This window comes from Capsella rubella, unplaced genomic scaffold (assembly GCF_000375325.1).
Source record: "Capsella rubella cultivar Monte Gargano unplaced genomic scaffold, Caprub1_0 scaffold_7, whole genome shotgun sequence".
In the NCBI taxonomy this organism is placed as follows: Eukaryota; Viridiplantae; Streptophyta; class Magnoliopsida; order Brassicales; family Brassicaceae; genus Capsella; species Capsella rubella.
This window is the reverse complement of record NW_006238917.1, coordinates 16,670,301-16,692,482: the sequence shown is the minus strand read 5'-3', so window position 1 is coordinate 16,692,482 and position 22,182 is coordinate 16,670,301. Positions and strand designations below refer to the sequence as shown.

General features: G+C 34.5%; 8 protein-coding genes across 8 annotated transcripts; 3 read left to right on the top strand and 5 right to left on the bottom strand.

Annotated features, from left to right (window-relative positions):
- Positions 1-5: 5 nt before the first annotated feature.
- LOC17879884 (peroxidase 62) lies at positions 6-1,645 on the bottom strand. The gene is made up of 3 exons (XM_006286090.2): positions 1,202-1,645; positions 855-1,017; positions 6-553 (listed from the first exon to the last, which is right to left on the bottom strand). Exons 1-3 carry the CDS (start codon positions 1,592-1,594, stop codon positions 150-152), a joined length of 960 nt encoding a protein of 319 aa, XP_006286152.1. The 5' UTR covers positions 1,595-1,645; the 3' UTR covers positions 6-149.
- Positions 1,646-2,861: 1,216 nt separating this feature from the next.
- On the bottom strand, positions 2,862-4,487 carry LOC17879600. The gene is made up of 3 exons (XM_023778943.1): positions 4,133-4,487; positions 3,743-4,039; positions 2,862-3,642 (listed from the first exon to the last, which is right to left on the bottom strand). The coding sequence occupies exons 1-3, from the start codon at positions 4,193-4,195 to the stop codon at positions 3,058-3,060; spliced, it is 945 nt and encodes a 314-aa protein (XP_023634711.1). The 5' UTR covers positions 4,196-4,487; the 3' UTR covers positions 2,862-3,057.
- A 454-nt stretch (positions 4,488-4,941) lies between these two features.
- On the bottom strand, positions 4,942-5,934 carry LOC17879773 (uncharacterized protein At4g17700). Its single transcript, XM_006282422.2, has 2 exons — positions 5,502-5,934; positions 4,942-5,429 (listed from the first exon to the last, which is right to left on the bottom strand). The coding sequence occupies exons 1-2, from the start codon at positions 5,932-5,934 to the stop codon at positions 4,942-4,944; spliced, it is 921 nt and encodes a 306-aa protein (XP_006282484.2).
- Positions 5,935-6,802: 868 nt separating this feature from the next.
- On the top strand, positions 6,803-9,448 carry LOC17880317. The gene is made up of 7 exons (XM_006283317.2): positions 6,803-7,051; positions 7,166-7,777; positions 7,935-8,122; positions 8,270-8,508; positions 8,592-8,791; positions 8,935-9,060; positions 9,155-9,448. The coding sequence occupies exons 1-7, from the start codon at positions 6,896-6,898 to the stop codon at positions 9,251-9,253; spliced, it is 1,620 nt and encodes a 539-aa protein (XP_006283379.2). The 5' UTR covers positions 6,803-6,895; the 3' UTR covers positions 9,254-9,448.
- Positions 9,449-9,501: 53 nt separating this feature from the next.
- On the bottom strand, positions 9,502-10,584 carry LOC17881033. Its single transcript, XM_006284664.2, has 3 exons — positions 10,482-10,584; positions 9,825-10,208; positions 9,502-9,703 (listed from the first exon to the last, which is right to left on the bottom strand). The coding sequence occupies exons 2-3, from the start codon at positions 10,179-10,181 to the stop codon at positions 9,677-9,679; spliced, it is 384 nt and encodes a 127-aa protein (XP_006284726.2). The 5' UTR covers positions 10,182-10,208; positions 10,482-10,584; the 3' UTR covers positions 9,502-9,676.
- Positions 10,585-11,139: 555 nt separating this feature from the next.
- LOC17878444 (NAC domain-containing protein 92) lies at positions 11,140-12,398 on the bottom strand. The gene is made up of 3 exons (XM_023778860.1): positions 12,134-12,398; positions 11,768-12,045; positions 11,140-11,686 (listed from the first exon to the last, which is right to left on the bottom strand). Exons 1-3 carry the CDS (start codon positions 12,333-12,335, stop codon positions 11,297-11,299), a joined length of 870 nt encoding a protein of 289 aa, XP_023634628.1. The 5' UTR covers positions 12,336-12,398; the 3' UTR covers positions 11,140-11,296.
- Positions 12,399-17,770: 5,372 nt separating this feature from the next.
- LOC17879581 lies at positions 17,771-18,291 on the top strand. The gene has a single exon (XM_006284795.2). The coding sequence runs from the start codon at positions 17,898-17,900 to the stop codon at positions 18,147-18,149; it is 252 nt and encodes an 83-aa protein (XP_006284857.1). The 5' UTR covers positions 17,771-17,897; the 3' UTR covers positions 18,150-18,291.
- Positions 18,292-20,988: 2,697 nt separating this feature from the next.
- On the top strand, positions 20,989-21,732 carry LOC17878257 (protein DMP9). The gene has a single exon (XM_006285808.1). The coding sequence runs from the start codon at positions 20,989-20,991 to the stop codon at positions 21,730-21,732; it is 744 nt and encodes a 247-aa protein (XP_006285870.1).
- The last annotated feature ends 450 nt before the right edge of the window (positions 21,733-22,182 follow it).

The window sequence follows — 22,182 nt, the reverse complement described above, 5'->3', positions numbered from 1 at the left end:
TGATCTTTCTTGTAACAAAATTAAACTTTATTCATTTCACCAAATCAAATAGAAAGAAATGGAATACAAATGAGTAACCCACTTTTGGGTTTTCCATCAAACATTTGAATAAGTTAAGACATAATAACTTAATCACCAGTAATCACCGATTAATTAACAGCAGAGCAAACCCTACGGATTTCTCCATTTCTCCCTGTCTTGACACCAATATTACTCATCTTAACCATTGACCTCGCGAACTGAACATTGAAGTTACTGCTCGAAGCCATGAACTCTTGCACTATGGATCTTGTGGTCGGGTTAGTCCAAAGAACGTTATCGGATTGAAGAATCCCTCTACCACGGCTAAGATTGTTATAGAAGGATACGTCAAATGTGTTTCCACTTCCATTGTCAAGATCCACACGTGCTGATCCGTCTCCGCTTTGGGGACAAAGTCTTTGAAGTGTTGGTACGAATGTTTGGTCCATGGTTGGATCTGCTGTGTTCCCGGTCGTGTTGAATATTCTGTTCGTGAAGAACCCACATGCAGCTGTTCCTATCGTGTGTCCTCCTAGAAAAATCACATATATCCATATTCAGTTTAATTACAACTATATAATTGAAAAATTTATAAATATATATACAGCCAAACGTAACCCATGTTAAAGGGAGACATATTTTATCATTTGTAGCTTATAGTAACTATTTTCTTAAAACCGAAAACAAAATATATAAACAAATCGAATAAGAGATACATGGATTGAACAAAAGTTTTAACTGTTAAAATTTTTACAGTCAAAATCTCTACAGTCACTAGTAACTGTCGTTACCAATCGGTTTCCTATAATTTTAGATTTTGAAAAGTTACTTACCAACAAGAGCGACTAGATCGCGAGTAGTGAGGCGAAAAGCGGAAAATTTCCTTTGTTGATTGGCTACGGAGTCACTTGGAGAAGGAAGATTGTTAGCGTTCGATGCCAAGGAAACTCGTCCATCTCTACGTCCTGTTGGTACTTGCCAGCTTTGTCCTTGCGTCTACATGCACCCATGCAAAGCCACACACACGTTTACATATTTACCAATACAAATTACAATATAGAGGTAACCATAAAAAGTACTTAGTGTCGTTGCATAGAAAATTTTATTTTAAAAAACTTTCTTTTTTTTGGACTATATAGAAAAGTTTTGTTATGATATTTGTATTAGTTTATTTACTTACGAGAGTAACGGAGTCACGAGCCGCTAACGTTAAGATATCAGCACAAGAGACAACACCAGGACATGCCGCCTCAAGCTGCGTCTTGGCATCGTCAATGACCTCAAAACCACGGAGGTTAGTGTTTGCACCAGCGGTTCTTTCAGAGTTAGGTCCGGACAAAAGCACCGAACCATCACAACCTTGGACGAAACAATCATGGAAATGCATTCTCAATAACCCTGGTGCAATTCTTGGATCTGAACCAAAGTGAGATGTCACGGTGTTCCGAACAATCGTCTCGACATTTGGGCACGTGGTCGAGTAGAACCCGATCCTCGTACCTTGGCCATGAACCGCGACAAGACAACTAAGGAAGATCACTAAGAACGTACAAAATGATCGTACCGAACCCATTTCTTATTCCTTTTTAATACAAGATTTGAAGTATGTTTTGAGATAGTAGTAGATAAGATCGTTTGTGTTTAGAAGGTGCATGGGAAGTGATACGAGAACGTGAGCAACTTATAGAGATGTTGAGATGTCAAAGTGTGACATTAAAGTCATCGAAATCGGCTACAGTGTTGAGGTGATTAGATAAATCAAAACTGATAAAACGCGTTTTGTAATTGGTCATGACTCAGTAGCTGGCTCATCGCGCGTTGACGATTGCATAGGGTTTGTTTTTATTCCTTTTGTATGTTTCTGTCAATTTGATTCTTATTGATTTGTGTAATCATTTATTAATGAATGTAACTATAGAATATTCCTTTTTCTAGGAGACTAGGAGTTATACTTTGATTCAACTCTAATTCTTTATTAAGAAAACTCGTACTAGTGCATCAGATTTGGACTGGTTAAACGAATAAAGTGTTAATATATCCAAAAACATGAACATCCAGTATTCAACAATAGTCCATTGATCCCTATCTATATACATCGTGTGAGATCAATGTATTGACCGGAACATATAGTAAAGTCTTTAACAAACAAACAAACAGTATAACAGTGTAGTGGGTTTTGTTAATCCATTTTTGTTTTTGAATATATACATAAGATATATAAAACATTTGATTTGCTCGGTTTCGTTAGATCGAATTTCTAAAAATCGAGAAATGGTAAAGATCTCTGACAGAAGCTTAGAGGTTCGAGTAGCGCTTGGGACGAAACCATAAAACATGTTTTAGTTTCGGAGCTGAGGGATGTATGGGCTTTGGCCCACAATCTCTTTGATTATTAAAAAGAAAAAAAAGTTCGAGAAATGGAAGTATGATATCGAATTTTTCAGTTCGGTTTTGTAAATTTGGGTCGGTTTCATTATATGTTACAATATATTATATAGTTTTTTCAATGAAAAGACGATATAAAAATGAGAATTGTTTTTTTTACAAAAAGTTTGATCAGGGTCGGTATAAAATTCCAAACTCAAGGGCTCCCAATAATATAATGCTGGTGACGAACCATCGTTGTGGTGCTAATTTGAAACAGAACCATCTTTGTTGGTCCGTATGAAATTTCTTTTCTGCAATCAAATTTTGAAGAAACTTTGTAACAGAAAAGTGACATAAACAAATTAGAGAGTTTTCTATAAATCCAGAAACCTCTTATGACAGCTTTCATGTTTCTTTAAATATTTGTTTTTGTTGTCAAACGAGATGTTTTCTTATATATAACAAATCCATTATGCAACAAAGACTTGGAACAATTCAAATATTGATTCTATCATATTTTAAACTAATGCTAAGATTATGAATATTTACTAGTGTTCTATCTCGCATAGTAGAAATTACCATCGTTGTGATTTACTATTCGATTTTTTGAAGCCAGTGTACAGAAGAGTGTACCACTCATAGACATTGAAAGACGCAACACTTGTCAAGTCATGCATCTCTGCTTTCACCAGTTTCAAACTCCAAGTAGAGAATTTTGTTCTCATCATCTTCATAACATAAAAACGTCTCACGATTGGCAAGATCTTGCTTGAGATGTTGAATTGATGCTTTATATAAAGGAGACCACATTCTTATAGCAGGCAATGAGTGCAAAGCCTGCATAGCTCGAAGCTGACTACAACTAAACTCAGGGTGGTTCTCTATTAGTTTGTTTTTGTAGGAAAGAATCTTATCCCGTGACCGAGCACTATCCCTAAAAGCTTCTGCTACTACAACTTCTCCTGATTGTACAGACCTTGATCTTTTTCTACCAGCCCTTGATTTACTTGAAGATGTAGGTCCATTACCAATATTGCTCTCAGTAGGAGAGATTTGCCTTGATTCAACATCGTCATCATCAGGATCACCATCAACATCATCATCTTGATACAAATGCATTGAGTCTAAATGCTCTTCACCTTGTTGAGCTATCAAACCCTCAGCTCCACTGATATCAACTGTACCAAAGACTTTCTCCATCAAATCCACATTTGGCACTGGTTTATCTTTCAATTTCCTTGCTCCAGACCATTCCTAAAAGCAAAACAAGAACAAACAAAACAAAACTCAGAAAACCATAGAAGAAGTTCTTAATTAAAGACAAGTTTTTGAAAACCCACAAAAAGAATCCTACCTTACACCGCTCATTCCACCAGTCCTCAGACATGTTTATACTCCCATTTGAATGATAACCAAGTCCCGTTCTATCGTCAATAAGCTTCCTGACAGACTCGTACTGCTTCTTGCAAGTAGTAAACTTGATCCCAAACTTTTTCCAAGGATGTCTTTCCCCATACACCTCATAAAACTTATCTATGATTGATTGTCTCCCAGCTTCACTCACATTCTGTTTTTTAATATTTCCTTTAAGCTTCTCATCGACTCTTAGTTGGAGATAGAAACGGGTTTGCTCATCGCTCCACACAAGATTCTTTAGTTGATACAAACATAAGAGAACCAAAATCAAAGCCACAGAAATGCATTTCAAGTAAACACATGAGTTTAGAAGGGGGAAGATACTCACATCAGTGCCATGAATAGTTGTCATTGTTTCACTAAAGAAGTTGTATATCCTAATCCTACACATAAACAAAATCAACCATTACAGGAATCATAGTAGCTTCACTACAAGTTTCTTAAACCTATCAATCCTCAATTCAATAATATCTACAGCTTTGTACTTCAAAGTAACCATTTTTGGAGTAAACCCAAGAACCAATCCAGCTTCTTATTGCAAAGTTCATAGAATCGAAACAATACTCAGAGACGGATGAATCAAAACTCTGTTCTGCGATGACTATTTCCTTTATCATTTGTAATATACAAAGACTTAAAGAGACGGAGAGAGAGAGATACAGAGAGGGAGCTTGAGAAGGAATTTAAACAAACCTATTCCGGGGAGAGATCCGGCGAGAGAGATCCGGTGAAAAAGCCGATGTTGAAAGAGGAGTGGCTTGAGAAAACCTAGTCCGGTTCAGCAAGGCTAGATGAAGAAGGGTGGGTAGGTTGGTTTAAACAAAGCGGAACCGGATTAAATAAAGAATTTTGGGGTGTTTTAGATCGGTTTGGATCATAGGATTTGAGTTTAGGTAATCTGGTATTTGGATAAGAATAATTGAACGGATCCAGATATTTCCAGTCGGCCCACTGGGCCTTATCTCCATTCTCATATTATCCAATGATCCATGTGAGTAAAATTGAAGTTTCGAAAATTACCCAAAAATATTATCAAAATTTTTCCTTAACTTAAACCGAAATAAACCATTATAACCATTACATGTTAAAGGACTCGATTAAATAGAAGAGGACAAGACTGGAGCCAAAAGGCCACACCTATGGATCCCTAGTGCCTGAGCCCTTTTGCAGAACCGTGTTTGCATACTGACAATCAAACTGGAGAGTGAGGTGTCCTGTATTCTTATCAAAGATTCTTCTTACTATTGCAATGCGGTCAGCTGAACGAACCTTAGGAGGCCAAGCCTTACTTGAATGGTATTTGTACTTAATGTAGAAATTTGCATTATTAGCCTTGAGTCTCTCACTCGAAGGCTCCACATTATCCTCCTTGGTCTCTACTGCTACCATCACAATCACCAGTTTCGACAACTTGGGATTCTTAGGCCGCCTCGAACGCGATAGGAGGAATGCGAGTTCCATGTATAGACGAATCCAGTCATGTTCCCGCAGCTCTGCTTTCTTTACCAAGTAAAATCGTTTCTTCTCATTGAAAACTTTCTCCGACACCGGCCACTCGGGCAATCTACCTTTGTAAAACTCATCTACCGCTTCAGGTTCCAAATTTTGTCCTTGCAGGAGATTACCTAGTAGTCACAATACACAAATCATAAAGATGAGCTAGTACATAACTAATTAAGATGATCTAGTTTACATACCTTGTGTTGCGGGTTTAGGAGCAGCAATACCACAATACAGTTTCTTGATGTCAAAGCCTTCGTCAACGACCCTAGTCTGAAAAGTCAGACGAGAGTCCCATGATGCATCTGGATGCTTTGCAACCAAGGTTATATAGTATGATGTATATACTCTGCTAGGTCGATAATTGTATTTCTCTACGCTACTGAGCTGCAAGTTCGTCCCTTGTATCATGTTGTACTTATGTATCCCCATCTTAGCGAAAAGGACAATATGGGGGTTGCAATCATATTTTTTATCAAACTCTCGAAAGCCGACCAAACAAGACTCTGGTTTCGTGTCTATCAAGTGTTCGATGTCGAACCCTCCAGCTTCCCTAACTCGAGCCCAAAACTCGTTCACATCGTTCATGCTATTCCCTCTTTCTTCTCGACCACTGTTATTACTTGTCATCACTAAAATTTCTCAACTTTTGCTCCACGGAACCAAGCGGCGGATGGCTTATTTTTAGGTTTAATCGATTTTGAGCTTTAACCTATGGTAAATATATTATAGATATCTTGGGGAGCAATTATCTTAACCGACCTATTGAGGGTATATTTCAATTATCTAGACCGACCTATTGGGTATATTTCAATTATCTAGACCGACCTATATCTCAATCAATGTTTTTAAACCAACACGGATTGCAAACCGGTTAACCGGGTTCGACCACGGATCAATTCATTAAAATTTATAAATGTGTTTTCTTCAACGCCTTAATTTATAAATGTGTATATATAGATTATACAGTTTTATAAATCTATAAATAAAAATAATTATATAAACTTTTTAAAATATAAAAATTAACAATAATAATAAAGTGATAACAAATTTAAAACCAAATTTTGATTCACGGCATAATTTTAATTGTGTTGGTGTGCCATTTAATAAGGAATAGAAAATTATAATTTCAAAAATAATAAAAACTTTATACTTCACTTCTAAAATCAAGTATTTTTTGTGAAATGTAACTTGGCCGGTTCACCGGGTCACAGATTAATGGCAAAAAATTTCTGGATTTTTCTGATTTTAGTTTACTAGTTCACCGGGTCACAGGGTAATGGGTTAACAGAGAAATGTCCGAGTTGTGGGTTAACCAGTCGGACAGGCCGCTCCGGTCTGGAAGTGAAAATGTATTCTCAATTTAGTTCTATAATTTAGAATTCGGTTTAAATAAACCGGAACCGGATCAATCGTACAGTTGACTCCAACATACGTGGCGAATTGTGAAATATCTCTATGGAACTGTTCAAAAACGTCCCTTTTTTCCCTTATTGATCAATCATGGACTCCAATTTCTAAAAATCTCATCTTTTTGTGGTCTTTCCAATTTCGGATTTTTGCATCTTCTCCGATCATCTTCTTTGTCACTATGGGTGCTTCATCGTCGACGGACAACAAAGAATCATCTGAGAAACGAGAAATCGAAAGCCTTGCCGCTTCCACCGGAGCTCTTCCTCTGCTTCAACGATCTTTCTCCAAGCTCGTCGATTCTCAAACCAATACAGTTCCTTTTCAATCTTTCAAGGTATTATTATAATTCGATATCTGTAAAATCTGGGTTTGCTATTGAATCATGAATGGTCTTAACTTAGGGTTCTAAAGATTGGATCTTTGAGCAATTTTGATTCTCTTCTTGTAGGAAAGTTTTGGGTTGAGCTATGATAAGATTACTTCTGAAGGAGGGCAAACAGTTCCAGACTCATTTCCCAGATTGTTGGAGTTTTTAGGATCATCTTTAGTGGATTTGTTCTTCCTTCCTGACAAAGAAGGATTGAGTTGGGTTGAGTTTGCTAGTGGTTATGTCAAATGTTGTGGAAGGATGTCTGCTTCGATGTCGTTCAATACTTTGTTGAGAGTTTACTATGTGATAGCTAAAAATGCAGGCTTTTCTCCAAAGCTGGAGTTTGAATCTGAGGAATCTGATTGTAAGATTAATGGGTCGATTTCGACTACAGAGTTGCTTATGTTTCTTTGGTTGTGTTGGACAATGTCGTGGGATGGTCGAACTAATAAAGCCGCTGAAATGAAAGGGTCATTGTTTCTTCCGGATATAAGTCATCTGATTCTATCAGCAGTAGTGTCTTGCATTGAATCTGAATCTGGAAACAGTTTTAATGTTTGGGAGACTGATGTTTCTGTATTAGAACTCGAACTTCCTATCGGTAAATTCCTTACGTGGGCCTTGACAACAGTTCCGAGCCTCACTGAGTGCCTTACTCACTTTTGTAATTCGAGACTTCAAAATGTAGAGGTACTCTCTTTTACTTTGCTGCTCTGCATTTACCAAGAAGCTGTTTCCTTAAAGAGTCTTTCTTAGTACTATTGTTTGTGTGGTTACGTAGAAATTGGTATTGAAGTTATATAAGACAGCCGTGATGACATATGGAGTTTTAAATTATGGATTGCAGGATGGATCTGGACCTTCAAAGTCCACTGCTGTAGATGATTCTGCGTCTAAGACAAGCGAAAACACCCTTCTTACATGTGGAAGGGCATGGGCAATTTCTTTGACGAGCAAAAGTACAATAAGCGAGGAGATATTGAGCTCATGCTTTCCCTGCAATAGCAATGAAACCAATGAAAATCTTCTATACCGGTATCTCACTGCCTTACTTCTGAGCAACTTGTTTATCTTTCATGTGTTTTGAATTTGATTTAAAATTGCCATTAATGTGTACATCTGTTTGTTTCTTTAACATCCTGTGTTTACAGCGTATCTAACTTATGTTTGTCTCTCTTTCAGCTCATACCATCACGGGAAAGGCATGAACCGATTGTGGTCCAATGTTGAAGGGTATCATGCTCCAATACTAGTGATAATTTCTGCAAGCTGTAAAGTCGAATATGAGGGTAATTCTAGCGAGAGGAAATGGGTCATTGGTGCAATTTTGCAGCAAGGTTTTGAAAACAGAGATGCATTTTATGGAAGCTCAGGGAACTTGTTCTCCATAAGTCCAGTCTTCCACGCATTCTCATCGTCTGGTACTTCACACTAATCGATATATTCTTCTGCACACTTGCTTTTCCATTAGTTCAGTCTTTCATACTATTGTGTTAATCTTCAGGGAAGGAGAAAAACTTTGCATATAGCCATCTGCATCCCGCTGGTGGAGTTTACGACGCACACCCCAAGCCTGTTGGAATAGGATTCGGTGGAACACTTGGAAACGAGAGAATTTTCATTGATGAAGACTTTGCTAAGATCACAGTCCGTCATCATGCAGTTGATAAAACTTACCAGTCAGGCTCTCTTTTCCCAAACCAGGTAACTCTGAAGCATCTAGATTCCAGAGAAAACAAATAACAACACCGTAAAGGAACAAAAAGAGTACACAAGTGTTTATGCTTGTCAAATTTTGTGCTCTTGGATCTCAATAACACATCTCTTGCTAAATATGATTTCTGCAGGGCTATTTACCAGTAGAGGCTTTGGTATTAGATATTGAAGCATGGGGGTTAGGTGGAAACAAGGCTAGGGAAATTCAACAGACATACCAGAAAAGAGAAGAACTTTTCACCAACCAACGTCGAAAGGTAAAAAAAGAGAAACACAAAAAGTGCATGACATCTACTATATTATGCAATGCACAAAGGTTTCGAGAATTTGACATGGTTGTTTTATCTGCAGATCGACTTGAAGACGTTTACGAATTGGGAAGACTCACCTGAGAAAATGATGATGGACATGATGGGCAATCCTAATGCTCCTAGAAAGGAAGAGAGGTAAAATGTGAAGCATAATACACTCCCATACGTTTCTCAATGGAGATTTTTGTCTGTACAATATACAATATAAGCAAGAAAGTCTTGGTGTTATGTGCTTGTGGATTCAATGTGTAAGTTATGTATACTATCGTTGCCAAAACTCAAAACTGGCTTTTGTCAATAAAACACAAACACAAACCGGTTACTGGCATGTTGATTTGATATTTGCCCATAATAATTGTTTTTATTCTCAGAGCTTCCACAGTAATGTCTTAGCCATAGTTCCTGATCAAAGTTCATCCATTTCTGGTTTCACATAAACAAGTAAACAATACAAATCTATTTGTCCAAACCCGAAACCAAAAACGCGAAGCTTGAGATACATATAGAGTTGCAGATTTGTCAATTCAACGAGATTACAGCAAGATTTATCAATGATGCAGCATTACTTCTTGTCTTCTGCTTTTCTTGGCTGCAACACAACACAAAACAACATACAAAGGTCAGTTATAAACTTGCAAATACTCGTACACAGAGAAGATGCTTGAAATGTGACCATTCATTATCAGCTTGAATGAGACAGTGAGACAGACCTTAACACCAGGAGCCTCTTGGAGAATCTCTTCATCAGGGATAATCACAGGCCACTGTTCTCCAGCTTCACGAAACATCTGTTCTGTCTCAAGATACTGACCTTTATCAAGAATCATCTTTCGAATTGACTGAGCCGAGGTTGCTGCTGCATCAAAAGCTTCCTCAACACCATTGACAAACGTGACAGTGATCTGTGGCGGCTGCTCATCTGTTCTACGTTTCACCAAAACCTGACAATTCGGATTCGACTCTTTGGCTTTCCTTGCATTGCATTGAGCCAAGAACTCAACACAAGACGCAAGTCTTGGATCCAATGTGTTGAACTCAATTTTTACTTTTGATAGAAACTTCAACATCTTCTTTAGCTTTCTAAAACCCTTAACCTAAATCAACCAAAATCATTAAATAAAAACCCAATTTTTACAAATTCCCAGTTCAGATTCCATGAAAATTCAGAGAATGGTCGTGAAATCTATAAGAAAGATTTAATATTCAGATAACAAAAGCACAAATCGTAACTTGTAGATTCACACGAAATACATAGATTTGAAGATGTATCTACCAAAATCTGATCATTTCAAATGACTTGTGGAAAGAATAATATATGAGATATAAAACGACGCACATATACTGAGAATAAAGGTTATAACTTTTACCGGTCGACGGAAGCTTCTTCTCCGGTGAGATTTGGGAAGTGAAGACGAAGAAGAGTTACAGGAGAAGAAGTCTGAAGAAAGGGTTTGCACTGTCTAAAATGACGAAAACACCCTTACTCTTTATTTTCCTTTGGTTCCGTTAAATTTTAACCGGTCCGGTTCGGTTTATAATAATCTCTTATTAGAATTTCGATTTCCTGATTAATATTTAATAATACCGAACTAATTGAATTGAAATACTTAAACACTTTGTAGTAGATTTTACAATTTTTTACTTCTTTATATCACACATGTTCATGTTTCAATTTGGGAAGATTATAATTTTTTGCTAAACGAAGTATAGAGAAATAAAAATTTAGGTAGTATATGAAAACAACAAGATGATCACCTAAACACATTAAGTTTGACATAAAAATATAAAATATCTATCAAAACTTTGTTAATATACTCATAAAGTCATAGTATCAACTCTTTGGTTGGTGGCCTAACACATGTCATTTTATAATTTCGTCATTCACAAGAACAGTAAACAAATTTGGCTTCTAACTACTCTTATTTTCAATTTTTAAAAAATTATTATTTTTAATAATGTCATAATATATATTTAGCTTCTTGAGTTTCAATAATAAAAATTATTTGTTTGTATTAAAATTCGCTATTACTAAATTAAAAATTCTATTGAATATATTAAGAGCTACATAGTAAAATAAAATAAATTTGACTTTCTAACATTTTTTTTCTCCATTTTTTTACAAAAAAATGTAACTAAGAATATTTCAATTCACACACACGAACGCATGACTGACTACAACTGATCAGAGATTCCAAACGCAATCCAATTCCTCCGGTCCGACCAAACCGGACGGGTTATGACCACCGGGAAACTGAGTTTCTTGACCGTCAAGCAACATCTTCATTAGTGAATAATTGTCTTGTAGAAACAGAGGATCGGAGTAAAACAGAGAACCAAAACCGTCTTTTGTAGTAGACCCTTCGACAAGTCTCTTGTCTTCGGTTTCTTGGTCGGAGGAGAAGCAGGTCACGTGAGTTGACGACGAACCAGGGAAAGAGTCTTGTTGAGAACAGTCCATCAACAAAGGTAAACCGGTTGGTTCGATTCGGTTAACGCGAGTTTCAAGCATCGACATTGGAACCTTTGTACCATCGGCTCGTTTTTGGAATACACGACATATCACCCATTCGTTCTACATTCACAAACAAAGATTTTTAGTTTCTTAAGTCCACAAAAACAAAACAGAAGTATACACAAAAGTTTTTGTTATTACCTTAGCTGTGTCGGGAAGGTTTTGTATAGAGTATTTGCCTTCTAAACGATACTCATGCATAACCCAATTGGTTTTAACTCCTTTAGGAGCTCTTCCTTTATAGAAAACCAAAGTTTTCTTCATACCAACAAGTGATTTAGCTTTGAAGATCTCTTTGTCTTTACCTGTGGCTTTCCAATAACCGGCTTCTGTTGCCCGGTTAGTCCTTAAACCGGTTGGGTATTTCCGGTCTCTTACACAGAAGAAATACCATTCTTTCTCTCCCATCTTAGCCTTCCCTGTTCCACCAAAACCATTCATATGAATTAGAAACTATGTAGTTCAAAGGTTCTTTAAGAGATCAAGAAAGTGAAAGAATAAACTTACAGGGTAAGTCCCAAGGCTCGATCTTGTTGAGATCAACTTCACCAATGGCAGTAGAAGAGAAGAAAGTGTTGAAGACCTTTGGTTTAAGGTAATGAGTTATGAGTTCTTCATCAGTAGGGTGAAATCTGAATCCTGGTGGTAGATCAATCTGTTCTTCATCTTCTACCACCATTTCGCAGATTCTTGATGCTTCGTAGTCCATTTTTTTCCTAGCTAGGGTTTCCAAGAAACAAGACAAGTTTTGATCTTTTTTTTTTTTGGTTTGGAGATAAAGAGAGAAGACAAAGTTGAGGTTTTGTAAGAGAAGAGGAAAGGGTTTGAGCAAAGAAGCTCCTCTCTATATACTAGTTTTCATTTGAGAAAGTATAAGAACACAAAAATATATATAATTAATTTTTTTAATATTGACCAATAATTGGTCAATTTTTTCTATTGGAACAATTATTTTTCTATCTAAAAATTCAAGAATTTCACCTACTATAAAGAAAAATATATATCTTACTTATAATTTTTTTTTTTTTTTTTATATAATAGAATTAAAAATCAGGAAAAATACTATATTTAGTTTTCTTAATAGGATAGAGAAAAGAAGAAGATGCGTAGATTGTTAGGCAACTTAAGAAGAAGAGATGTGTAATTATCAAAAACAAAATATCGTTTTCAATATAAAATAAACCTTTCTATTTCAAGAACTTTAAAATTTCCAAGTTTCAATTTGACCAGGAACACTTCACCTCTAACTCCCTGTCCCTATTTTTTCTTAAGCTAATGTGATAAGAACAATCTTATCATCACCATTAAAATCGTGATGTTTTTGTCCATTCTTTTAAAAACCTTCATTATCAAACTAGCTTAGAGTTTTTTCTTTTTTTAGTAAACTATGATGATTATTGAATATTTTGGTACTAGCAAGTATGTAAAGTTACGAGAAGAAAGACTTTTTTTTTTTAACATTTACTATTCTTACGTTACGGGTCACTATTATTGGTGTTGTATCTTTAGGATAACTATAAGAGAAAGAAAGAAAGAAAAAAAAAAGAGTTCACACATGGTTAGGATATAACAAATGTTATCCATCTCGTGAGAAAGAAATTAAAGTATGCATGCATGAACCTTGGAAAGTATATTGTTTTTTTTTTTTAATAATAAAATTAAAGCAAGTGTTCCATTTGTCTTATTCCAATGTCTAACCGTTATAAGAAATTATAATATTTTTAATATCTAAAACTATATATTATAAAGTTTTATTGAAGAAAAATTGGGTAAAAAAAAACGATTTTCATGTGAAGGTATGGGGTAATGATGATGATGAATGATGAGGATGGTGATGATGAAATTCTGTTAAAGACTTTGAAGACATTTGTGAACAACCTTTGCCTTATTATATGTGAAGCTATGTGTTCTTTTTTTGATGATCGAATCACGTGTTTTGTTCATACGAGGTTACAAACATGTGCACTATATTCTTTTTCCTATAGCTTAGTTTTCTCATCATTTTGTTTGGTTTATGGATCGTTTATTGCAATGTTAATTTAGACTCAAATTGAGAAAAGATATATATGTTTGACAAGTTGGCAAGAAAAAGAGAAGAATAAATTTTTATAGTACAGAATATAAGAAGAGGCTAGATGGATATAGACTTAAAAAAGGTAGCTAGTTACTTATCATTATATATTTTCTTGATCGTGACATATAAGATAAATCTTAGTAAGACCATAGCTGATGCAAATCGTAAACGAATCCATGACGCCTTCGTAGGCAAATCACGTTACTTGGACAGATTCACGATAGAAATATATTTGCTTCATCTTAGTCACATTTGAAAATCTTGGTTAGCTTAGCTATAACAAAATATATGACTCGTTCTATATGTCTACACAGTCGACTAGAGAAATATGTTTGTAATTGTACATCAAAATAGGGTAAGATCTATTGGACATGTACTTAATTATGAACTAGAGATAACTATTTCATTATAGTCGATCTCGTTTGCCCAAAACAATTTTATTTTTGGGTGAAACTTGTATCAATCATTCAGACTGAAATTTTCTTTTCAATACTTATCAAATTTTAATGTTCTTTTCGATTAACAAGTACAACTAGTGTTAACTTCACTACAGGGAAAATTGATATTTGTAGCACGCGATAAATGCTATTTTATGATATAGATAGCATTTCTATGAATGCTATCTTATGATATAGATAGCATTTCAATCATGACAAATTTAACAAATATAATGTTAGTTGTACTTTCCGCGTTTTGATGCATGTCATCATGCCTTATTTGTTTGGTTTAGTCATTTGTACAGTTCTTTAGTTGGAATGCATAATCATAAAACGGATGATACTTAATGTAATTGACATATATGTTTTCAAACTTTTATAGAAGATGCTGCATACTAATCTAGACATGAATTATGTGTATCATCCATATTCATAAGTGGCAAATCAAGCTTAAGGAAATAACATTTGTAGTTTGGAGGTGAAAACACCAAAGCTTAGAATTCTCATTATTCTCGTGTTAAATTTGTCGGCAATCACAACTTGTGGTAAAGAACAAATGATCTTTTCTTTAATTTTTTTCACCGTAGAACACACAATTTGTGCTTGCATGTCATTGCATTTTATCGAGTGTAGCTAGTCTGTTATGTGCTGCCAACCAGCAAAATCTTTTTGGGATTCTCATTATTCTCGTGTTGAATTTGTCTGCAATCACGCCAAAATGTTTTCATCAATATCATCAAGCACTTATTCGTTTATAAATGGGATGAAGATATTATCTATATCTATCGAATAAAAGATGTATCTTCGAAATGCTAAGGTGGAATCAGTGCCGGCTCAACAGGGAGGGCCAGCAGTGCACATCCCAGGGGTCCCACCATAGAAAGGGGCCTACAGTTTTTTTTTTTACAAAACTTAAAAAAAAATTTATTAGTTATATATATGCAAAAAAAAAATTAAAATTTTCATATTACAAAAAAGGGCCCATAAAACTGTTATAATATTAGAAAAGGGCCCATAAACTTGTGTTTTTAGCAAAAATGGCTCAATAATTTGATTTTATTATATACTGATGTAACAAAAAAAAAAATTTATACAAGCTAATATAACAAAAAAAAGACCTATAATTTACACATTGCCAAAAAAAGTTTATAATTTTGTAATATGTTTATATATTTTCAAAATTATAATTTATATATTTATAATATATAGGGTTATAATTTTTTTTTGTTTTTTTGAACATAAAAATATATTTTTTTGCCCAAGGACTCCTAAATTCCTTAAGCCGGCGCTGGGTGGAATGGCTAATGAGTTTTGTTATATTTATCAACACAAGTAGAATCCTAATTCGGTTTTGTTTCTGATTTTTGGTCATTTCTCGTAGGAAAAAGACTTGGTCAATTTTAACTAAAAAAGGACTTAGTCTTGATTCTTATAAATAGGCTTCGTTGGTTTTGTGTTTTTGGCACTTTCTTTTCCTTAAAGAATTTCTATCTATCAACACTGATAGCTATATAATCTTCTATTCTAACCAGGCCTGATTCTAACATAATGTTTGAAAAATATTGGTTAGCTTTGCTACTCTTCCAATACCAAATAGTTTTGTTTTGAAACTAATGTCGACACTTGTTAGAGATCATAACACAAATATATATGAACTATGAAAAAAAAAAGGAATAAATCCTTTATTAAAAAGAAAAGAATATAACTTTTGGTGAAAAAGTATCAAAAATAACAATCATGAATTCATTGAAATGTGTATTAGTGTATTAATCATGTGACTTGTAAGACTGAGTTTATGAGGATATATACCACTACAAGTACCCATCTTAAATCATGTGACCAAGATTAATAAAAAGCATTTAGATATTTTGTAATCTTTGGCTACTAATGAAAATCAAATCAATCATTCTATAAAAGCTAATCCTTTCTTTTTTGATTAAACAGTCCTTTCCTTTTCAGGAATATTTTTTTAATACCTTCTATAAATATCTTAGTTTTATGGTGAGCCCAAAGAACACACGTGTCGGTCTGTTCTTTGAAACGGCAAGAGTTTGAATCGTATTGGCAATGCCAACCTTCATCATGGACACGTCCCACGTACCTCGATTCCTCAATGGACACGTTCTTGAAGATCAATGGTGAAGTTAAAAAGCATATTCTAAAACTCTATTAATCTTAATTATCATCTTAATTGTTGAAAAGAAACTAATTAAGTTGATTACTTAAAGTGGGATTTGGAGTTTGGAGTTTGACCAATGCTTCCTTGGACGAAACATGGGTTTGTGAAAGGGAACAAGACACGCGTTGAGAGTTCATTGGTATGTGTTGTTTTGTAACTAAGAAGATAATGTAAATTATGTATTGTTAGGTTAGGCGATCCAAATGTTCAAAGAAAAAAAAGTTAGGCGATCCAAGTTTTAAGATATACTAAATTACATTCGAGAGAGGATATAAAAGGTCAAGACTTAGCCGTAAAGCTTGATTTGTCGTACATATATACTAAATTACTGATAATTCCGACGTGATTAATTTTCTCATTTTAATTAGTAAACAACTATATATATGAAAGAATTAAAAAATTTGCGCAGTTAGCTTGGTTTGAATTGTGTTATACTTAATTGAGAACTCGAAAATCGAATCTTATACTCAAATGTTAAGCCACGTGATCGTGGAAACCTCAAAACACTAGACCTAGTTTGAAAATAAATTTGAAACTAAAATAAGGCATACAATTTAGGTTTTCAAGATCATACTAAAATACAGTTTTAACCAATTCATTGGGTATAATTGATGACACAAAATGTATATTTATCTTAACAAAAACATTATAAGATAAAGAAATATTTTTAAACTGCATAAAATATCGATAAAAAATTGTATAAAAACTGACTATAACGCTTTTGATAAACGTTAATGGTATTGTTTTGATGATATTGGTAATTATTGAAAGCCGTCTCTATGCTATGCAAGGCTACAAGCAAATTAAAAATAATGGCTGCATATAAGCGTCAAACTTGTGAACTCTAACCCTCGAAGAAAGGTTTATACCAATACACTAAAGAGACTTTTTGAAAAAATAGGGCCGAAAATGCTATATAAAAGGAAGGGCCGCAAGCATATACTTCATGGGCTTGGTATTTGGGCCGGCTCTTGAAATGATGAATTTTATACCGCATTGATATAAATTTATCATTAAAGAGTTGAAGAAAAATGAAAACTAAAAATTGGCTTGAAATCATATTTGAAAAGGAAAAAAAAAAGATTATAAAACATTTGTCCCTTTAAATTAGAACATCTCCTTAAAAACAAAATTGAATTTTTTCTAGTTCCCCACTCTTCTTGTTGCCCTCTTCTCTCCTTACTTACCAACCCTTAACCTGAATAAAAAGCCCATTCTAAGCACAATCACAAACCCAATGATAAGCTGAAACTTTAGTACTAATTTACGCAGTACTAAGCCCAAACTCAAAACAGTTAGAATGTTATCTTATCCTAAAAAACGTGGCAAATCTTAATACGACTTTTATAAATAACAACAACGACCATCGAACATCGATAGTAACATGTCTTTATATAAATAGAACGTTACCAAATTGAATCACAAATCAACTTGGTGTCGCATTAGTTGACTTTATGTCGACTAAAAGACGACCACAAACTCAACTTCAACAAACCACACTGTCTCCACCCTAAAGAGATACTATAAATCACCAAATCACTTACAATAAAACCACAAAATCATTTCACACAATCGAAAAAAATGGTGAGACAGAGAAGAAAGACAGAAAAAGAAGAAGTGGGGAAGAGAGATGAAGTGGAGAAGATAATAAGCAAGAAGAGTCAAGTGATTAGTAGAAAGAACATGCAATCTCTTGTGATAGGACTCGTTGGAGCAACATTGACTCTTGGAGCTTATTCACAGACGTTTGTTTCATCGTCTCAATCACTTGGTGTTGGTCTCTTTGTTCTCTTCTTAGGGTTGCTCGTTAGCGAAGGTTTCATATCCTTCTAAGTGCTAACTGATCAATACTGAGTTAGATCTCATTTTTTGTTTCATTTGTTTCGCTTTATATATTTTGTGTGGTTATGGACTCTTCTTGATTGTGATCCACACAAATTTGGCTATACATATCTAAAATCTATTGTCTTCCGAACGTGAAAATATTCGAAAAAATTGCTCTTTTTTTTTTTTTTTTTTTTGTCATCAATTGCTCTTTTTAATATACTTTTAACAAATATATGATATTGCATCACTTGGTCATATATATATTTTTTAAATCTATTACTTTCAAGTTTCAACAAATTTATGATATATCGGTTAATTTTTTTTAACAGTAGTTGGAACACATATATATACACATTGTATTTGTGGCGTGGTGATTTGGTAGAACCATCGCATTTGCTTCTTGATTGAATAAAAGATTCGACCTTTGTACGAAGATTATAGTAAATGGTTAAACTAATGTAGTATCGAAAGAGCTGATGAGATGTTGCACCGGCCAGATCAATGTGAGTACAAGAACAAATCTATGATAATATATTAACCGACATAATAGATCCTTTAATTAACAAAAAAAAAATATTAACCGACATAACAGTACTTTCCTACATGTTGTTGAGCCGATGTTGATTATTGACTTTTTGTACTCTTAGCTGTCGGTAAAGCACAAAAACAAAAGATCGAGTTAGAACAAAACATTTACCTGTAAAACCAAACTAAAAAAAAAACAGGCAAGTATAACATTTACCTTTAGAAGAAATAAAGTTAGTTTTGCGATGATCATAACTATTGAAAAAAAAATAAAAAAATGAAAGGTTCACCGAATTACTGTTTCATATTAAACTTAATATATAAATTAATATAAGTTTCATATGATTTCAAAATTTAATAGTTTTAATAGACTGAAAAATCGTATTTGTTGTAACCAAAATTAAGCACCACCACATAAGAATATCTCATGAGATCAATGGGATATAATGTTGATGTGTCATCGTATAAGCCTAGAATGAGAGAAAGAAGCAGTTGTGTAGCCAGAGATAACTTGCCGGCCGGGCTCGCTTTGTCGTCACACACCTCACCACCAAAATATTAAGCTGCCGGCAAGTCATCCTTGGCTGAACAACAATGGCTTTTTTCTCACATTCAAGGCCTTAGATGAGACCAGCCGATCTAGATTTTTCTCGGACCTTAGTAAACATTTGGGACAACGAACGTATAGTAATTAACGTAAATAACCAAAAAAAAAAAAAACAAATATGAGAGCAAATTAAAAGAAGGTGGAGTAAACTTCTCTCGTTTGTGAGTGTAGTTGTTATTCCAAGATTTTTGGAGAGAACTAGTTCAAGCAAAGGAATGAGAATATATATAGAGAAATATATGAGTCGTTTGGACGATTAGAAGAGAAAGAAAAAAAGACATTTGGAGAAAATTATGAAAAGATCTTTCAAGTTTGTAAGAGACATTGTCTTGCTTTGCTTGAAGTAAAACATATATTTGAAGGTGTTTCGTACTTAATGAGATTTAAAACTATCAGTTCCAATTGCTCATTAATGTTTTAGTTTCGCTGCAAGCATAGGCTCGTCTTCCAATAGCTTTGTACAATTATAACAACAGTTCATACATCATAGTCTTGAATTATATTTATAAGCTTATACTATCTTATTTCCCCCAAGAAGGGCATGATGAATGCTATGTTATGCATGGATCTGTACACCTCCATTGTAATTTGTATTATATAATGTATGTCTTTATCTAATGGTTTCTTCTATATTGTGTTTTCTTATATAAAACATCATTGTTGTAGAACAGATATCAAACAGAGACACAAAGAAAACCACAAAGTTAATAATTCGAGTTACATTTTTCTTACAAAGTATATTAATACACACATTTAACCAGTGGGGAAATGCATGAAAAGGTTAAATAGTACATTTGTCTACTACATGAAATAGTACAAACTGTGAGAGTATAAAGTAGAGTACTGACTATGGTACAAAAGAAGCAAGTACTTCGAAGTGTGTACTTGAATAAGTATTTGAGTTATGTGAAGTCGATATCATACATATCCAATTTAATAACTTACATTTTAACCCAGTACAAAGTAACTAGTACAAAGATATTGTACTTCTTGTGCATCTATATGTGATCTAGGGTATAAAGTAGAAACTATACACATCTCTATCGATCACCAAACATTGTAGTAAATATGAGAAATGACTGTCCGGTGAATTTGTTAATTGTGTGAGTGACAATATCTAACTTGTTAGGTAAGTTCCATTTATTGCTTCTTCAAACCCTAATATTGGAGCTCGTTCATAAAATCATTCCATTAGAAAAGCTCTCACGTACCTACTAAGGGAGAATTTGCTTAGTAATATCATTTAGCAATTCTAAAGTGTTTTGTCTCAATTTTTAACATTAGGAAAATGTGTAAATTTAAAAGTCGTCACATAGCTCCAAATCTCCTCTGAAAGCCAAAAAAAATTCTTAGTTACACCTATCAAATTATAATACGTATATGAAAACTATATGACATTTTTCCAACATCTTTTATCAAAGTAGACGTTGTTTGTAAAAAAAAATTATAATATCATTCAAAGAAGAAGGCTTGGGCCAATTGATGGATTTTAAGGCCCATTAACACTAATTTCTACGTGTTTTTTTTTCCTAAATCCGAGAGAAAGTAAAAAAAATTCCAAATCCACGAAAACCGTCGACCGATGAAACTCTATAACCGTCAATAACCGTCACGTGATTTTCAAAATAAATACAAAACTCTCATCCTCCGTCAAACCATTTCACGCAAGAGACGAAGAAAGCAAAACTTTAGTTTAATCACACACAAGAAAAAATGGAGAGAAAAGAAGAAAGTGTAGGGATCAGAGTCTACACGACGGCGACGACCCCGTCGGCAAAACCATCACCATCACCACCACCGTCACGTTCACCAAAACCCGTCTCAATCTCTTCTCTTCCCACACTCCCTGCAGGAGCCGCAGCCGGAGGAGGAAGAGGTCGTAAACGCCGCATGGTGGCACAAGGAGTTCAAAAGACGGTTTCGAAAACATCAATGCTCGTCAACTTCCTTCCGACAGGAACACTCTTGATGTTCGAGATGGTTCTCCCGTCTATCTACCGTGACGGAGACTGTAACGGGATCAACACGCTCATGATCCATCTCCTCTTGCTTCTTTGCGCCATGTCTTGCTTCTTCTTCCATTTCACCGACAGTTTCAAAGCCTCCGACGGGAAAATCTACTACGGGTTCGTTACTCCACGTGGGCTCGCCGTGTTCATGAAACCGCCGCCTCCGGAGTTCGGAGGAGGGGATGTGATCGCGGAGGCTGAGATTCCCGTGAGTGATGATAGGTATAAGTTGAAGGTTAACGACTTTGTTCATGCGGTGATGAGTGTGTTGGTGTTTATGGCGATAGCGTTTTCGGACAGAAGAGTTACGGGATGTTTGTTTCCAGGGAAAGAGAAAGAGATGGATCAAGTTATGGAGAGTTTCCCTATAATGGTCGGAATTGTTTGTAGTGCTTTGTTTCTTGTTTTCCCGACCACTCGTTATGGTGTTGGTTGCATGACTGGTTAATTCATTTTCACCTTTTTGTTGTTGTTGTTGTTGTTCAGTGTGTTTTAGTATATCTATTTTGTAACGTTCTTGTAATTTAGATTATCCTATTTAAACTCCTTTATTGTATTATTTTCATGTATTATATATGTTGTGAAATAAAATGTTTGTGTTGAATTGATCTAGACTTGTTTCATGTTTTTATATCAAACTATAGATATATCTCAATGGTTAGGGTTCTTTACTATACTACTTCAAGATTGAGTTGTTTCGAATAATCTAACCCTAGGAGTTATATATGTAGAGCTGTTGTGAATCTTGTGATGATCTTCAAGGCCCAAACCTATCTTGAACCACAAATATGAGCATAGAAAAAACTATGACATACACACAAATGTCATTTTTTCGTATAAAATATATATATATATATATATATATATATATATAGAAATTAAATTTAGTTACAAATAA

Excerpts from the sequence above, each read along its gene's own strand:
- LOC17879884 (XM_006286090.2), bottom strand. The coding sequence starts at position 1,594 with ATGGGTTCGGTACGATCATTTTGTACGTTCTTAGTGATCTTCCTTAGT. Across the intron at positions 1,018-1,201 it reads CTCGTGACTCCGTTACTCTC|ACGCAAGGACAAAGCTGGCA; the intron begins GTAAGTAAATAA and ends GGGTGCATGTAG. Across the intron at positions 554-854 it reads CGATCTAGTCGCTCTTGTTG|GAGGACACACGATAGGAACA; the intron begins GTAAGTAACTTT and ends TGATTTTTCTAG.
- LOC17879600 (XM_023778943.1), bottom strand. The coding sequence starts at position 4,195 with ATGTGTAGGATTAGGATATACAACTTCTTTAGTGAAACAATGACAACT. Across the intron at positions 4,040-4,132 it reads CAACTATTCATGGCACTGAT|AATCTTGTGTGGAGCGATGA; the intron begins GTGAGTATCTTC and ends TATCAACTAAAG. Across the intron at positions 3,643-3,742 it reads GGTGGAATGAGCGGTGTAAG|GAATGGTCTGGAGCAAGGAA; the intron begins GTAGGATTCTTT and ends TTTTGCTTTTAG.
- LOC17879773 (XM_006282422.2), bottom strand. The coding sequence starts at position 5,934 with ATGACAAGTAATAACAGTGGTCGAGAAGAAAGAGGGAATAGCATGAAC. Across the intron at positions 5,430-5,501 it reads TCCTAAACCCGCAACACAAG|GTAATCTCCTGCAAGGACAA; the intron begins GTATGTAAACTA and ends TGTGACTACTAG.
- LOC17880317 (XM_006283317.2), top strand. The coding sequence starts at position 6,896 with ATGGGTGCTTCATCGTCGACGGACAACAAAGAATCATCTGAGAAACGA. Across the intron at positions 7,052-7,165 it reads TTCCTTTTCAATCTTTCAAG|GAAAGTTTTGGGTTGAGCTA; the intron begins GTATTATTATAA and ends CTCTTCTTGTAG. Across the intron at positions 9,061-9,154 it reads TCACCAACCAACGTCGAAAG|ATCGACTTGAAGACGTTTAC; the intron begins GTAAAAAAAGAG and ends TTTTATCTGCAG.
- LOC17881033 (XM_006284664.2), bottom strand. The coding sequence starts at position 10,181 with ATGTTGAAGTTTCTATCAAAAGTAAAAATTGAGTTCAACACATTGGAT. Across the intron at positions 9,704-9,824 it reads AAGAGGCTCCTGGTGTTAAG|CCAAGAAAAGCAGAAGACAA; the intron begins GTCTGTCTCACT and ends GTTGTGTTGCAG.
- LOC17878444 (XM_023778860.1), bottom strand. The coding sequence starts at position 12,335 with ATGGACTACGAAGCATCAAGAATCTGCGAAATGGTGGTAGAAGATGAA. Across the intron at positions 12,046-12,133 it reads CGAGCCTTGGGACTTACCCT|GGAAGGCTAAGATGGGAGAG; the intron begins GTAAGTTTATTC and ends TTGGTGGAACAG. Across the intron at positions 11,687-11,767 it reads ACCTTCCCGACACAGCTAAG|AACGAATGGGTGATATGTCG; the intron begins GTAATAACAAAA and ends TTGTGAATGTAG.
- LOC17879581 (XM_006284795.2), top strand. The coding sequence starts at position 17,898 with ATGGTGAGACAGAGAAGAAAGACAGAAAAAGAAGAAGTGGGGAAGAGA.
- LOC17878257 (XM_006285808.1), top strand. The coding sequence starts at position 20,989 with ATGGAGAGAAAAGAAGAAAGTGTAGGGATCAGAGTCTACACGACGGCG.